Source organism: Podarcis vaucheri (genome assembly GCF_965113315.1).
Source record: "Podarcis vaucheri genome assembly, chromosome: 3".
NCBI lineage: Eukaryota > Metazoa > Chordata > Lepidosauria > Squamata > Lacertidae > Podarcis > Podarcis vaucheri.
This window is the reverse complement of record NC_138761.1, coordinates 86,487,628-86,504,901: the sequence shown is the minus strand read 5'-3', so window position 1 is coordinate 86,504,901 and position 17,274 is coordinate 86,487,628. Positions and strand designations below refer to the sequence as shown.

General features: G+C 44.0%; 1 protein-coding gene across 1 annotated transcript; it reads right to left on the bottom strand.

Annotated features, from left to right (window-relative positions):
* Positions 1 to 3,736: 3,736 nt before the first annotated feature.
* COX7A2 (cytochrome c oxidase subunit 7A2) lies at positions 3,737 to 11,289 on the bottom strand. The gene is made up of 4 exons (XM_082218497.1): positions 11,121 to 11,289; positions 9,616 to 9,705; positions 5,372 to 5,456; positions 3,737 to 3,972 (listed from the first exon to the last, which is right to left on the bottom strand). Exons 1-4 carry the CDS (start codon positions 11,136 to 11,138, stop codon positions 3,914 to 3,916), a joined length of 252 nt encoding a protein of 83 aa, XP_082074623.1. The 5' UTR covers positions 11,139 to 11,289; the 3' UTR covers positions 3,737 to 3,913.
* Positions 11,290 to 17,274: the final 5,985 nt, after the last annotated feature.

Genomic DNA, 17,274 nt, shown 5'->3' with positions numbered 1-17,274 from the left:
AAACAAAGGGCCCACCCACACTTTCGTTTGACCCATGTCATCATCATATTCTGTGTCAATCTCTTATGCCAGGTCTGAGAGCTTTCCCCCTCACACTTCTTGCCCCAGTTAAAACCTGATGTTTACCACTGAATTGGGTTTGACGAGATCCCCGCTTCCTAAACTGCTATGAAAATACGATTCCTCATACTTTCCCTGGAACTGTGTTTGGAGGCCATTTGATCTCACCTCCTTTATTTGCTGCCTACCCCTCAAGGATCATTTCCAGTTTCTGAGAATTGCACTTCCAGTTCTCAGCATGGCTGACCTGACCCGCATTCTTGCAGGTTCCATCTTTTTTTCTAAATCCCCTCTAGTTTAGTGCTCACATGAAATTATTGATTGTATGATATATGCACAAAACACACCTGCCCATCTTCACAATTTGCTGACTCTCTGCCATGGGTGGGTGGAGCTGAAGGTGGAGACAACACCAAAAGCAGACCTCTTGCTTACAAGAAGAATGACCTGGAAAACATGGGGTTTCAGGGGTTTCTCTCAGAGTAAAACCCAAGGCAAAAATCACCCGGTCCCAGACCAAACTGAAAACAAGGCAAGGAGATGCGGACTTAAGTGGGTGGAACCCAAGAAGCTTCTTGAAAAATTGGTGATTTTGAATTTCACTTGTTATTTTCGTTAGTGTTATGCAAAGGCATACTAATGTCACAAGCAGACAGAGAGACAGAAGTACTTTCCTGTTATCAGACCAGAACCTGCTGCCAACCAGATTTGGCTGGTCCTGAATTCTAGTATTATGAGAGGGGGAGAAAAACACTTATCAGCATTGGGCTACCAGTTAAAAAGCTGGTGGCCTTTGCTATAGAGACCACCATGGACAAAGATGGCTCCTAAGCTGCATAACTGTTCCTTCAGTTGATATGTACAAGAATATTTGCTCCATTTATTGCTTTAGGCCCTAATTCAGGCCTTCATTTTCCCCTATTCCATATTAGGAAATCTAAAAATGGCTATACCTTTCCCCACCTTTGACAGAAATGGATATATTATGGGCAAATAGGTCCAGGATTGTTTTTGGTTTGGCTTCATTCAGCTTGGGACTGGGCATCTTTAAAATGTATTCTTTAAAACATAACCACATATAGCTTTTAATTTTGCGGGAAGTACTTAATGAAATTTGCAAGCATATTAGACCCACCTGAAGGGGGTGAATCCTGCCAAAATTCAGGAGGGCGGCTGTAGTGATTTTCCTGCATGGGCAGCCTGTACTGTTTTGGACTGGAGAAAAAAATGAACCCCACTTGAAATTGATAGGACTTAAGTTACAGCACAATCCTAACTGTATCTAGTGAGAAATAAGTTCTATTGCATGCAAGGGAACTTACTCTCAGGCAGGGGTGCTAACTTGCATGGGGCGGGGGGGGGGAGCGCCACCCTGCATAATTGCTCACACGATGTGGGGCATGGACACCATTTGAATGACAATGCTCATCAACTTTGGGGGGGGCAAACATTTTATTCATGGGGACTGAAAAGACCTCAGCCCCTAGGAGTTGGCTCCTATGCTCTCAGGTAAGCAGTGCTGCCTTAGACCAGTGTTTCCCAACCGGTGTTCCGCGGCACACTAGTGTGCCGCGAGACGTTGCCTGGTGTGCTCTGGGAGGGAGGCGGGCGAGTTGGGCGGTGAGAGGCAGGGCGGTGGCGGCGAGGAGAGGCCGCCCAGCGCGGGGCTCTCGCCGTCTGCCTGCTTGGCTGCCTGCGTGGCGCTGACGTCACGGGGCTGTAACGTGCCCCACATAGGCACACGCAGGGCAGCGAGCGAGCTCCCTCCCACATCCCATCGCCGCTCGCTTCGGCTGGCCTACTGGGCTGTCGCAGGCGGAAGGCCTGCGCATGCGCGAGGTTTTCGCGCCTTCGGGATTCCCTTCACGCCTTCCTCCTCCCGGGTCCTTGAGAGCACGGGAAGCGGCAGCGCGAGACCGGCGTTGAGCCTGGTAGGTATTGCGCTTGCCAAGGCAGTCATTTGGGAAATGAAAACTTGCAAAGCAAGCAACCAGTTCAGTCTGAAGTACGTGTATGCTTAATATCCTGTATCTGAAACCTGTTCTGCCCCCTCCCCCACACTTGGTGCCATTTTCATCTACACATGCAGCAGAGTAAGTTGACCCAGAATAGTACCAATTCAGATGGCAGATGGGAGAATGACAGTGCTGAATGCTTTCCCATGTAGAACAGTCCCTGCAAATAAAAACCTAGCATATTTGGAAGAGGGATGCTAGCCTAACCATTACCTTCTATGCTGTTACTATTTATTTATTTATTTATTTTTTACATAAGTAAAAAAAGGCATGGTGGTGTGCCTCGAGATTTTTTTCATGAAACAAGTGTGCCTTTGCCCAAAAAAGGTTGGGAAACACTGCCTTAGACAATGATTTAAATCACATTGGTTTCAGTGGCTCTGCTGTATTGTATGAGACTAAGGCTGCAAACTTCTTAGCTGGGAGTAAGCCCCATTGAATTTCACAGGACCTACTTCTGAACAGATATGAACAGGACTGAGTTCTAAGCCTGGATTCAAGTCATTCTTCTCCCCATGGCCCTCGACCGCACAAGGCATCTACAATTTGAAGTGCTCATGCATTAGACTCTCTCCTCTGCAAAAGAAAAAAAAAATCAGACTAGCTTAACAAAAGCAAGAGACTTTCTAGAAAACTGTGTACAAGCATACACACGAAATGATGTGTAACACAGGAGAGAGACTTTCGACTGAGTCATAAAGGAGTCTCACCACAACAATTATTTATGTACTGTCTGATTTCATGGCCAGTGATGTGTTTGAGCATAATTTCAGGTATCTGACTCAGTAGGAGTTATGCAGGCGAAATCCATTCTCTTGTATATGTCACACATGAAGGAAAATAATAACAGGACTATTAAAGCAGCTGGAAAAACAGACGAATACAGAAAACATTTGCTCAATTAGGCTTCATAACAATTACCCAATTTTATAGCTTATTAGAAAACATTATTTGGCATGGTCCCATTGCAGGTGAGAAAACAGGACCTTTAAACATGACTGTATCATTTAAGAAAATGTATTTAGAGGGATGGTATTTAAACAGAAATTCAACAGTGACATCATGTGGTGATACTTCAGTTGATTGTGACACAGGGAAAGTATCTTCCTCCTACTAACTGTAGCTTCCATGCTCTTCTAAAGGCAGTTAATAAGCACTGCCAAGTTCCTGCAGAACCCTTACTCGAGAGTAAGGCTCACTGAACATAGCAAGACTTCTGATTAAAGGCACATATAGCTAGGTTGCATTTTGCCTCAAAATTGGCTCACAGCGTGATTAGAAATAATTTATATAGACCACCTTTCATTGCAAAAGTAATGGTCTGTAGAAAGAATCCAAGTGCTTAGCTTAGACATTGCTTTATGCAAATCACATCATAGTGCGAGTACTCAGGGAAATAAGTGAGTCTTTATTGATGAAATAAACTTCAATTGGCTAAACTGTGAAGAGCTATAGATGAATTTTGTTCCATGATATTAAGACTGTGTTTATAGTATGACATTTACCTAATCCATGTTTAGCTATTTTTGATCCTGAAGATAAAAAGGATGGCAAATTAGCAAGCCCTACAAATTCAAACTTGAGCCTATTATTTCTGCTTGAGATTAAACTGCAGGCTTCACAAAAAACACATTAAATTCAGCAAATAAACTTTCAACAGATTCGAGCACACAGGAATGTAAAACTACTTTATTGGTCACAGCATAGAACATTTCAACTCAATAAATATTGATCCCCAACACAGACATCATTTATGACAAGGACAAAGTAGGTCCCTGAAGAGTGTTTTGGAATGGTGTGGAGAGGTGTTACGCCAAGATGCATCCTGTAAACTGGGGTCAATTGTTTTTCTTGGGCATTGCTGCATTGAAGAGCACATAAAGGAGATAGCCTGTTCCTGAAGAGAAGACACACAACATTAGGTCAGATCAAGCACAAATGCTTTAGATGATGGCAATTTATTAGCATAAGCTCTCTTTTAAAAAAAGTATTCATGCCACTCTTTTGCTCTAATCTTATTAGACTGACAGAAAATAACACACTATATATGTTAAGTTTCTTCAGGCTAAAAGGAGTCCATTTTCCCATTCCTTTTATATCGCCAGACCAATTAAGTACATAAAGGGAGGATTATAACATTTCTGAGCACAACTCAAAGTGTTGCTGATGACCTTTAAAGCCCTAAATGACCTTGGCCCTGTATACCTGAAGGAGCATCTTCAACCCCAGCGTTCAGCCCGGACACAGAGATCCAGCACTGAGGGTTCCTTCACTTAGAGAAGTGAAGCTACAGAGAACCAGGCAGAGGGCCTTCTCTGTAGTAACATCCATCCTGCAGAACACACTCCCATCAGATGTCAGAGATGAATAACTTTATGTATAACCTTCATAAAACATCTGAAGGCAGCCCTGTACAGGGAAGTTTCTTAAGGTTTAATGCTTTATTATGTTGTCATATATGTTGGAAACCGCCCAAATGGCTTGGGCAACCCAGTCAGATGGGTGAGGTACAAATAAATTATTATTATTATTAGGCAAAACTCTAAAAATGCTGAAAGTTTTATGATAAAAACTGCCATCTTAAATTCTTGAGCTTTCAGAAATTCTGGTAAATTAAAGTGCTTCCAGCATGCTGTTTTCAATACAGGGGTCAGGAACCTGCAGCTCTCCATATATCACTGTGCTCTAGGCCCCATCAGTTCTGGCCAAGGTCAATGATTACTGAAGCTGTGGTCCAACAACATATGGAGGGGCACAGGTCCCCCATCATTTTCCTGGCAGCTGCATTTTAACCTGAGATTCCATTCAGAAGTTTCTGCCTCATGTTTTTGGGCTTTAAAAAGGTTCCCAACAAACGATTGTAAAGACTGCATTCTCAAAGGTGTCAGAAACCCACTCAGTCAAATAGCTAAGTAAAGTAGGCGTTATGGGAAAGTGGCATAGGAAAACCTGCAAGCTTGAATGTAAACGCTCATCCAAATTTGCCTACTGAGCAGAGTGGGGATCTGGGTTCCTTTAAGACAGAGCTCTTATAGACTCAAGTGATGTTCACAACAGAAAGAGGAGAAAATAATGTGGAGAATATTCACAAACAGCAGTCTGGTTTCTCTTGTGCTTTTATACAGGTTTTCCTAAGCATGTTTTTAATAACACGGTAATATACAGCACAGAATTTCCAAGTTCCCAAGTTCCTGTTTTAGATTTATGCAGAGGAGGGGTACTTTCTCTCTTAGAAATATGAATACATAACCAGAGACATCTATGACAGCTCTGCTGCTTCTCTGTTAAAGTCTTACCAAAAACGGAAAGGATCATGGTGGTTCGATACAGTATTGCATCCATTGTTCCACCTTTTAGGTACACTGGAATGCCATTATCTTCCTAATAACAACGACAAAGATGCAGAATTCATGAGTTAAGACTCTTCTCTTTTAGGATTTATTTTTTAAAATTGAAACCTATTCTGCTAGAGTTACAATGTTAGAAAGCTAACAACTGCTCTGTTTACTCAAGTCCAGGCAAAAAGTACAAAAAGTTATTTCCTGCATCGTTGCCAGTTATTCAAGGCTAAATACTGTAATTTGGAACATCTACCTGATATTGAAAGTTCACCAATACTGAAACAGCCCTCTGTTGAAAGCATGCTACCATATACTGTAAAAAGAGACTCTACTGCTCAGCTATATATGTCATATGAGCAGTAGGGCTGGGCGATAACTGGTTTTCAGCATCACAGAATATAACCAGCTCAACATCACAATAAACCAATATATAATGATGTCTGAAATAAGGATAGAACCATGTGAAGCAAATGGGCTAAGGTCCTGGGAACTGCTACCTAGAAAGAGAAAGGTGGGGAGGAAGAGGCAGCCAAACCTTGTGTTGATTCCTGAATGGGGTGGAGTGGAGGTGGAAAGCAGAAGAGGGGAACCCCCACATCCGTATTCTCCTAAGGATAAGCCTTATACCCTAAATATTTCTGGGGGTGGGGAGAGATACATTACTTCCTCAGCCCAGGCAGGCTAAGATGAGCTGCAAGGAAGCAACCAGAGAGGAAAGGCAAGGAGTGGAAGAATAAATCAACCAGCTCTAAGGAGCAGCCTATTTGCAGCCCATTCCTATGCTTGTTTACTTAAACATCCCACCAAGTTCAATAAAACTCAAGTCCCAAGTATGCATACACAGGACTGCAGCCTAAATTTAGAGTGTATTGGGACACCGTTCAACTGATTAGTTACAATATTCTTTTTATTGACCCTAGTCAAATATGATCAAACTTTCTAAAGGGTCAAGAATGCTCTTATGTAAGTGGCAATACATTGAGTGCAGAACTGGTTAATCAACCAGCAACCGTGAAAGCAAGGAACTATTCCCTCCTCAACCCTTATCAGAGCTTGTGTCACTCACAGATCTCTCATTCAGCCACGATGAGGGTATGCTCCAGTCAAACTGTCCCTTCCCCATCTACTCTGCGGAAAATGTTTGGTGCTGGCTCCTGCTCAGTGGGGTTGGTTGTTTTGTGAGCATGTGAGTTTAGGTGCACCTACTGTGTTTCATAAATGCTATTAACTGTTGTAAGAACTCCAATCAGAAAACAGGCTATAAATCTACTGAATAAATTTTAGGAGCAGGTATCACCTGCATTCTCTCTATAAAGAATTTTTGTCCTCATCCTTTCCGGTTAAGCAACATGTCCTGGTTCTCTGGCCATTTGCTAAACTGCTGGCATCTCTAAATGGGAGCACAACAGTAAAGAGGAAACACAAAGCATGTGCATACATAATCATAAATTAGGGTCAGCAAATTAGCTAGAGTCAATAAGGAATGAGTCAGCAGCCTACATAGTGCAGGAAATGTGAGCACTGTAGCACAGGACAGCAGCTGTGCAGTGAACGTCAGCACTGTGGACGAAGGCATGTATGCACACTGCAATATACTGCTTTAAAGGGTCTTGGAAGACATCATTTCATAGACAATGGTGACACTACTTACTTGTGGTTCTGATTTTCCAGTTAACACACAGATCAGCCAGCAAGATTAGAGACTAACTTTCTCCCTCTCAGTTAAATGACCACCTGTCACTGCCCAAGGCCACTTTTCAGGCAGTGCAAAGTCTGTGGGGCCACTGCCAGCCTCAGGGAGCAAGTAAAGAAATCAGCCAGCAGATTCCACAATGGCCACAAGGAAACGAAGAACCTGTTTTATCAAGGCATACCACTCTTTGCTTAATCCTTCTGCAAAAGTTTAGCCACATTTCACATGCCAAGGGAGATGACATTCAGTGTGAAATTTGCTGTTATTTTGCAAAGAAAGAGAGAGGGACTAGACTCTGAAGTCTTCTAAAATAAAATAATGAAGGAAAATACTTTTTTGTAATTAGCATGCTTTGCTAGGGTTTTACTGGTTAGGGGGGTTGATCAAATAACTTATTCCTTTAAAATTCTTGATCAATTTTTGACTGGTCAAATGCCAACACAATGTACCCACCACTTTTGAAAAGATGTCCCATTTTGAACTACTCGACTTAGATGGGCTGATGCTTTAGTGGGCATGGCTTGGGATGCAGGGGGGAGGGGGCCAAGAAAAACTATTTTATGAAAAGTATTTGATTATTAACATTAAGGACAACACAGCTGAAATCACAACTTTGGAAAAACCAAGTCATGAATCAGACTACCTAGATCAGGGGGGTCAAACTCAAATTCATCGGGGGCCGCATCAGCAGTTTGGTCACCCTCAAAGGGCCGGTTGTATCGGCCTAAAATATTTGAGCAGGCTGAGACCCCCGAAGTTGATGGGCTTTGACATTTACCGTATTTTTCGCCCCATAAGACGCACTTTTCCCCCTCCAAAAATGAAGGGGAAATGTGCCTGCGTCTTATGGGGCGAATGCAGGCTTTCGCTGAAGCCTGGAGAGCGAGGGGGGTCGGTGCGCACCAACCCCTCTCCAGGCTTTAGGAAGCTCTCCGCAACCCTCGGGAGACCGGCTCCAAGGGTTGCGCAGAGCTGCCTGCAGTCCCGGGACCAACGCAGCTCTGCCCGGCCACCGGGAGCCAGGGGAGAAGCTCCGCCCCGCTCCCGGTGGCCGTGCAGAGCTGCCTGCGGTCCCGGGACCAGCGCAGCTCTGCCCGGCCACCGGGAGCTGGGGGAGAAGCTCCGCCCCGCTCCCGGTGGCCGTGCAGAGCTGCCTGTGGTCCCGGGACCATTGCAGCTCTGCCCGGCCACCGGGAGCCGGGGGAGAAGCTCCGCCCCGCTCCCGGTGGCCGTGCAGAGCTGCCTGCGGTCCCGGGACCATCGCAGCTCTGCCCGGCCACCGGGAGCCGGGGGAGAAGCTCCGCCCCGCTCCCGGTGGCCGTGCAGAGCTGCCTGCGGTCCTGGGACCATCGCAGCTCTGCCCTGCCACCGGGAGCCGGGGGAGAAGCTCCGCCCCGCTCCCGGTGGCCATGCAGAGCTGCCTGCGGTCCTGGGACCATCGCAGCTCTGCCCTGCCACCGGGAGCCGGGGGAGAAGCTCCGCCCCGCTCCCGGTGGCCGTGCAGAGCTGCCTGCGGTCCTGGGACCAGCGCAGCTCTGCCCTGCCACCGGGAGCCGGGGGAGAAGCTCCGCCCCGCTCCCGGTGGCCGTGCAGAGCTGCCTGCGGTCCTGGGACCAGCGCAGCTCGAAATGGCGGCACAGAGCTGCCTGCCGTCGCGGGACTGCAGGCGGGTCTACGCCGCCATCCCGAGCGGTGCGCTAAGTCCCGCCCCAGCGAGAACAGCAGCGACAACGGCGGCTACACGGGCCACCTGATGAGCTCTGGTGGGCCGGATTTGGCCCGCGGGCCTTGTGTTTGACACCCGTGACCTAGATGATAAAACAAACTATCAAGTAAAAATATTACAGCACATTTTTTACTCATAGCAAGCAGAATAGTGTCTTCTTACATTAGGGATAGAAATCTGTAGCCATTCAGATTCCTGCCCACCCTGACCATCAGTCATGCCATCTGGAGGGCTGCAGGTTCCCCACCTCTACCCTGTACTGTTCAGCATGACAACCGAGAATGATCAAAGACTGTTAGTACAGCTGTCTATAGAACACACAAAAAGGTTTGAGTTCTAACTTATGATACCCAGCACCACATAGATTATTTATTAACTAGTCACAATTTGCTAGCCAGGTAGGACATTGCCTATATTTTTTAAGATACTCCCAGAAGCTAAAATTCTGATTTGTCTTTAACAGCTATTGCTGTATCTTTCACATGTAACTTAATTGCATTCGTAAGCATAAATTCATTCATACAAGCATGCTATTGGATTTCAGATAATTTAGCACTGAGAAAATAAGCAGCTATCACACAGCAATCAGACTGTGTCGTCTTAAAAGATCAAAAAAAGAAAGATGGCTTGGACGCTAAATGCCATTAGTGGTGCTACGTAAAGTATATTCATCGTAAATATATAGATAGATAGATAGATAGATAGATAGGATAGATAAAAACAATATTAAGAGGTTCCATTACATTGTCATTTGTTCTCAAAGTATGCATGCAACCATACCTGGAAATGTTTCTGTAATTCCGGAACCTTATTTGTAACCTGCCTGCGGGAGGCAGTGCTTATGGATTTCTGAGAAATTTGCCGAAGAGTCTGCAAAACAACAACAAAAAAAATTTCTTTTAAAATTATTATTAGAAGTAGTGCTTCTTTTGTTAAGGGTACACTCATATGCACAATTACTTGGGAAGCAAGTAAACTAAACACTAGTGGTTTAGACCAAATGTAGTTAGTGACCGCACTAGTGTACACAGAATGATAATCAGAGTTTTCTCTGAAACGAAAATGTTAGATATAGCTTAATGAGGCAAGCCTACTTCAGACTATGGCTAACAACCCTAGCTAGTTTTAATAAACCATACTTAACACTATAATTTTTGTTCTGAACCTACCAAACTGTAGTTAGTTAAGAATCAAAGGAAGTGTTTGATCTTATATGTCTGTGCTGGATGTGGGGAGTGTATTGTTCAAGGGCTTGCTTACATAAAGCTTAATCATGTTTTGCTATTATGTGTAAAAACAGCTATTCTTGTATATATTTAACCTGTGCTGACCATTGCTGCCTCTTTCATTGCATGGCCATTAGGCCCCACTGTTTCACCCCACATTTCTACCAACTGAAAATACAGTAAATCTACATAAATCTGATGAAAGGCACACAAGCTTGTGTCACATGCCTCTTTAAGATACCAACAAAAAACCTGTTGCTTCTGCCAAAAGCTAACAGCTACTTTGTTGAAATCCTGCTTTTCCCAACCCAATTTCCCCTTCTTAATCTGCACCATGTAAAAAAGGAAGTGAACAATACCCAAACCACCAAACTGGGAGACCATTACCAACCAATGAAAATATAAAGTAAAATACATTGGCTTGGATCCCAATATGTGAACTTAAGACCCATGGAAATAAAATGCCTCATCTCCTTCTGGAAGCCACCTTAGCCCACCAACGCCTCCCCAGATGCCCTCTCCTCCATTAATGTGTGACAGCCACCGTGGAGGAAATAACTGCCCCAAATTGGGCAGACTTCTGAAACCTGATATCGGCAAATTTCCCCTTCAATCCATCCTCCATGGCACCCTCCTCAGCCTTGTTAAAAGAGGTTTTCCAGATCCCGCCCCCCCTGACCATTTACAAGGCCCAAACCAGTCACAATATGACCCCCCCCCCAAACCCCGATACCTTAACTCAAGTATGGTTCCTTTTTAAACAGGCGTAGTTTAGTTTTAAGCAGCCATTTCGACAAACAAAAATACTATTTTATTATAGCTGTTTTTGTGGGAGTTGCTGAGGGTGCGGGGTTCACCTTTGCTGCATATTTGCTGCGCTGTGTTTTCATTTTTCGCTTTTAACACTGCGTGGAATTTGCAGTTCACAACCGCAGGAAATGCAACAAAAGGGGCCTCCCTCCACTCGTCCATCTCGCTGCTTCCGCGGCTACCCTCCCAACAGCAAAAGCCACCCAAGTCACAGGCCAGACCCTCCTCCTCCTCCTCCTCCGGCCATACCAAAAGGTTCCGAAGCATCTTGGCAGCTCTTCCTCTTCACCTTCCTCCTCGTCTACGCCGTCGCCTTCCACGCAGGAACAAGGGCACCGGAAACAGGAAGCGAGACGCCGCTCGACGCCGCCTGACGTCACAATCCCTAGGCGACCATGGCGACCGGCGCGCGCATCCAAAGCGAGAGCTTCCGGTATTAATCAACGAGCCGTCGTTCCGGTCTTTCTAGCCGTTGGCACCTCTATGGTTAAATATATTTTTTTTTTTAAAAAAAAAATCTCCATAGCGGCGAAAGGCAGGTCAGTTTGAGATCGGAAGTATCGTATATAACCAGGACGGGTGCCGTCTTTATTTGTAAAGTCTATGAACCCCCCTTGTCATTGAGAGACAGAGAGAGCGGGGCTTCCTCTTAGGCTGCGGAGTCGTGAGCCAGAGGGAAACCTAGAGCGCCACAAGCGGGCTGGCGGGTGAACTGCAGCGTCCCGCCGCTTTGCTTGATTTACCCGGCTCCTAAGCGCATCCCTGGGCAGGGCGGCCAAGTTCTCCCGAAGCCGGGAGGGAGGCGCTTTGGAAGAGAAGGGTCAGGTTCAACTGCAAAAAGATGCCGGCCCAACTCTCCTCCCCTCCCGGCCCCTTCTTCTCCAGGACTTGGCCAGAAAATGGCTATGCCCCCCTTTCCCCTCTTGAGTAGCTGCTTTACAGGGACAGGGTGGCTATAGCGTTCTTCCCTAGCACGTTTGTTAAAGAGAGGTTTTGCTTTCCTTTTACAAACACCGCACAGAAGTTGCAACCTTTCAAGGGCGGTTATTATAATTCCCATAAATGCAAGAAAAGGGCCACCGCCCCTTACACTTTCCGCAGCATCCCCACCCGCAAGCGCCGCTTGACTGCTGGAAACTGACGAGGCGAAGGTCTTGCTTTGTAGCTGCTGCCGCTGCGGGCTCCTCTGCTGATTTGCTGCCTGGCGGGCAACTTTTAAGGGTGCAAGAAGAGCCCCGAGAAGGAGGTGGATGGTCAGAATTCAGCTGGATCATTTGCAGTTTGGGGACAAATTGTGAAATCCTTCTGGCCTGCCACAGGTCCAGCTGCAGGGAGATTGCTCCAGGCAAGCCAAGCAGCTACCTGGCTGGCTCCGATGCAGGCGATTGCTCCCAAGAAGAGGACATTGAACACACAGAACTTCCACTTCAGACTACTGGATAGTTCCAGTGCACCCTCACTGGAAAATTTCTAAGCCCAGAGTGTTTTTCAATAAGCAACTAGAGAGGGCAATTGTTTGAGGCACTTCACATTATCTCAGTAATTGTTAGCAACCCCTTATTCTACTTTTGCCATTGCCCACACCAGAGTCACGTAACTTTCCATCCTTATTTGGTTTGTGGAATCCTACAGCCTAAGACGGTGAAGGGGAACTAGCAACTTTCCAGCAATTGGGAAACTGTTGTTTCCTATTTATGATCTGTACACCACCCACCTTACAATGGGGCCTGGGCAGTTAACAATACAGTGGTACCTCGGGTTAAGAACTTAATTCGTTCCAGAGGTCCATCTTAACCTGCAACTGTTCTTAACCTGAAGCACCACTTTAGCTAATGGGGCCTCCCGTGCTGCCGCCGCGCGATTTCTGTTCTCATCCTGAAGCAAAGTTCTTAACCTGAGGTACTGTTTCTGGGTTAGCGGAGTCTGTAATCTGAAGCGTATGTAGCCCGAGGTAACACAGTAAAGGATAAATAAAAAACAATAAACAAGGGCACTAAAATGAAAGTGTAAAATAACCAAAGTATAAAAACCAATAATTGAGATTTTGCTGCAGCTGGCTTTAACAAAGAAAACATTAGCACACTAAAGACTACAGCACCTATCATCCCTGGCCATGCTAGCTGGGACAGATGGGAGTTGAAATTCAACATCTGGAGAACCACAGTCTCCTTTAGCCTAGAAGAATGATATTGTTTGACTTAGTTTGAGCAATTTCTTGTATGGAACTTTAGATAAAAGTGTTTCCTTGTTCTAGCTTCTTTCCTCTGGGGTTTTCCCAAATGACCTACTAGTAGATGCAACATCTGACCAGCTCTCAGTCTTCAGAAGAGTCTACTTTTGCACCTGACCTGGTGCCAGTGGTTTGGCACTGCCTGAGAGCCCCAAGCTTGGCAGCAATGGCAGTGGTTGGCTGCCATTTTAAATGATCCAAAATGCAATGCCCCATTTCATATCTATATTAAATTAAAACAGTGGGCAGCCACCGCAGATGAGATACATACTTGGCTCCTATTCAAAAGCAACACTGATGTGCACCTATCACTAAAGAGCCTACAAAAGAGGGCAGCAAGTTGCCACTGCTGTCATGTCAAAAGGTAAGTGTAGTCACGTTAGAAGGGTTATGTATTGGGGCCCATAATTCCTAGGCAAGTTGGAGATGCATTATTAGGTAGACTTGGAACATGAGGGCTTAGAGCCATATTTGTGTGAGTAGGTACAACTCTCACTTCAACTTACTCATTGGAAGAATGTCCAAATCCATCCATCTTTCTTTCTTTCTTTACTTGCTTACTTACTCACTCGCTTATTTAGGATTGTCTCTCCCGAGCCTGAGGGGGAGAAAGTGGGGAGGCTGTAGTGGGATGAAGAAAAGAGGCAGCCACCATCATGTTGGACCCATATAATCAGGGCTATTTGTTATATCTTTGTCATCATGCAAGTTTGACAAGGTTTGTTGCTGTTTAATTTTAGTTCAGCAATGCTCAAAGAAGAGGCCTTACAATGGCATAGTTTCCTGGAACTTACTACTAATTATTTGCATGACAAATTGTCCCTAATTACTGTTAACAAGCATCATTACTAACACAACTTGAAATACATTTTGAATGTTGTGACATTACACTACCATTAGTGTAAACAAAACAGGTGATATGATCCTTTTACTGGGGTTAAACTCCCGCCAATAAAAATATATAACCTCATTGGTGGGTTTATTTTCCCATATCCTGTTATATGAATATGCTAGTTACTGTTATGAATCTCTTTTCATATTACTATTTTCCTAAGTAATGCTTGGTATGAAGAAATTAGTAGACTTTTAAAAACTGACTTCTCCCAGCAAATGCAAATTGCTTCTAGTTATCACTCACATGCTGTCTGATGTGCTATTCAACATAATAAATTCATCTTTGTACTTTTATTTTTTTGCTCTGACCATTAAATTATTTCTGATATAAAAATGAAAACTACTTTTGTAGGTCTGGTAGTTTTATTTTGACTTCACAGAACATTTTAGGGTTTCAATGGATGTTAATTTAGAATGAAATGGAAAGGAAACTGATTCTCTGAAGAGAATCCAGGAACACTTGCTATAATGATTATCTTCATGATTTGAAGACAACAGCCTGCCTCTCATTAGGGCATAAGCAGTGCCTTTAGGACCCATGTGCTGACTGTACAGTTCTCATGAGTAACACATTTATGCACAACGGTAGCTAAGAACACCTGGAGTTGTGGTTAGTACCAACTGCAGACATGGTGAAAAATTCACAGCATAGAAATAGGAAGAAGAAACCAGGGCTAATCATTTGTTAGCAAGAACATTGTACACCTCAGGGGGAGGGGGGCAGCCACATGCAGTTGAAGATAGGCAACTCTTAATTGTATTTTTCCTTCTAAGGTACTTGCTTAAAAACAGCCAAACAATGGAGCCAATTAGATCAGCAGCCAATTAGAACTCTTAAAAATCTTTACTTAACAGTTGACTCTAATTACAAAGAACAAAATCAACTAGTACCTTAGTCTCTAAAATAATCATATCTCACATTGCTTCATTCAAGCCTTTTGTCTTGATTTCCATCCACTAAAATCCCAAAACCTTTCAGATGAAAGTATGAGGAACTTACCAATTCAAGCAGCTGCGTCTGTTTCAAATGAACAAAGGTAATCCTAAATTAACCTCAGTCTCTCTTAAAACTAGAGCAGGGAACTTGTTATTCATCTTTTCTACAGAAGGTACAACAAATTAGAATGACAGCTCTTATGTAATTTGCTGCTTTAAAGACACCAGTGCCACAACACTAACAGACTTTTGAGCTTAAATGTTAATTAAGCCCATAGTCTGCAACAGAGTTACTGGAAGTTGGGTTTCTGGATTGTCTTCTAAGTTTTTTCTTCCCCATATGTGAAGCAAACACAAGACTCGGAAAGAAGTAAGTATTATACTGCAGTTACTTGCCATGAACAGCAATGCTTTGTGTTGGAGCAAGATTAAATGCTGGATAGCAGGAAATTTGGAAAGAAATCATTTGACTAACTGCTGAGCAATATTTCTGTGACAAGAACAATAACCTGCTTGTGCAACACACAGTAATTCTGCTCTGTAAAAGACTAACTGGATAACCCAAGTTAAATCTGCTTTAACAGTGGCATGTTGTTAAACAGGAAACAAGTGACAAAGTACACCAGTCATGGAGAAACAGATGCCAAATCACCGTACCTGTTTAACCAAGCCCTGTTCTTGTTGGACAGGTGACAGCAGAAGAACCCTAACCCTTCCCAGCTTTGTCTAGGAATAACTCTCAGGAGGTGGCTGTAGTCAGATGTAGTCAACGTGAAATAGGAAAGTCAGCTGCTAGCAAATTCGTTCCAGTGAGGTTTTTCTTTGCCAAATTTAGCAGTTCATCTTACAGCCTTGTTCTAGAGCTAAAAAGCTCTTGATCTATATTCCAAACCACTTTATGTATAATATGTCTCAGAATTTGCCTTCCTGGAACTGTAGAGTTGGAAGGGACCATAAGGATCATCTAGTCCACCCCCAACACAGGAATCTTTTTGCCCAACGTGGGACTAAACCCACAGCCCTGAGATTAAGCATCTCCTGCACTACCAACTGAGCTACCCCAGGTGAGCTTTGCCATTGCTATTATTACTGGGTTAAGCCAGCCAGTAGCTTTTCAGTAGGGATGTTTGAGACAGCTGCAGATTTTGGCAGGTACAGAAAAGGATCACTGGAGTTAGGCATGATCCAACACTGAAGCTGAGATTATATTAACATGACAGCAAGTTTTAAGGCACTGGGGTAAACTGGTGCAAACTGGGTAGACACGCTCTGTCTACATCACTGTTTTCAAGGAGAACAGACCTGAGATACAGCTTAGTCAGGTTTTCTGAAGGATTGTCTTTCATACATACCTCTCTGGACCTTCAGATGTTTACCAGAGGCCCTTCTCCAGCACCTCCCATCAAATGAGGTGAGGCAGGAATCTACCAAGAAGATACCCTTTTGGGTGGTGGCAGCCCCAGTTATGGAATGCTCTCACTAGCAAGGTTTGTCTAATGCCTACACCAAATTATTTGCAGTGCCAGATGACCTTTTTATTTTCCCAGGCTTTTTAGGACTATGTTTGTTCCAAGGGCTAAAATAAACCAATTGTCAGCTGTTTTTAAAACTCATTTTTAGAAGGAATTATGCTGCTTGCATTGATTTTTAAGTGGTAATTTGTATTGATCTCACTGTTCTAACTTTGGATTGTTAAATGTTTTTAATGGGCAGAGGGTAAACAATGTTGAGGAGATGGTTGATGGGCAAGTAGCAAATGCTTAAATAAATAAAATAGGTATCTCATTAAGGAGTGTTGAGTTTGGAACAGGGAAAACCCCTCTGGTTAAAAAAGTCTCAGATAGCTTTTCATAATGTGATCTAAATCAACGGAATTCAAGGGTGTTTTAGTTCTACTGGTTCAGATTAAACCAATTCCTATTAAATCCCTACAGTAATTGGAATGCATGTTCTAGACAATTAAGTTCATAGGCAGCCACTGCCAAGTATTTACAGCAAATCTGGCATTCAATTTACACATTATAGCAAACATACAAGTCTGGTGTATGTAAGATTCAATTTGGCAAGGAAGTGTGTGTATTTAAGGAAAGAAGTAGTGTAAACTAACACAACTGACTACATATTTGTGAATCACTTGGTTTTCTAGGAAATGAATTCTACTGTGCCTCCAACTGAGTGATCTCAGCTTTCAAAATCCTTCTACAGAATTATTTCTGCACTTAACGTTCCTGTATTTTTCTGGTTCCAAAAAGGATCAAAGGCATGAGGTTTTTGCATTATCCCTTTTCAAGTCCTCTTGAAAGTTTTCATGACTGCCACCCAAAACTGAGACACTTCTGCTAA

Coding starts and splice junctions, on each gene's coding strand:
- COX7A2 (XM_082218497.1), bottom strand. Junction 5,457..9,615: donor AATTACAGAAACATTTCCAG/GTATGGTTGCAT, acceptor CGTTGTTATTAG/GAAGATAATGGCATTCCAGT. Junction 3,973..5,371: donor CATGATCCTTTCCGTTTTTG/GTAAGACTTTAA, acceptor TCTTCTCTTCAG/GAACAGGCTATCTCCTTTAT.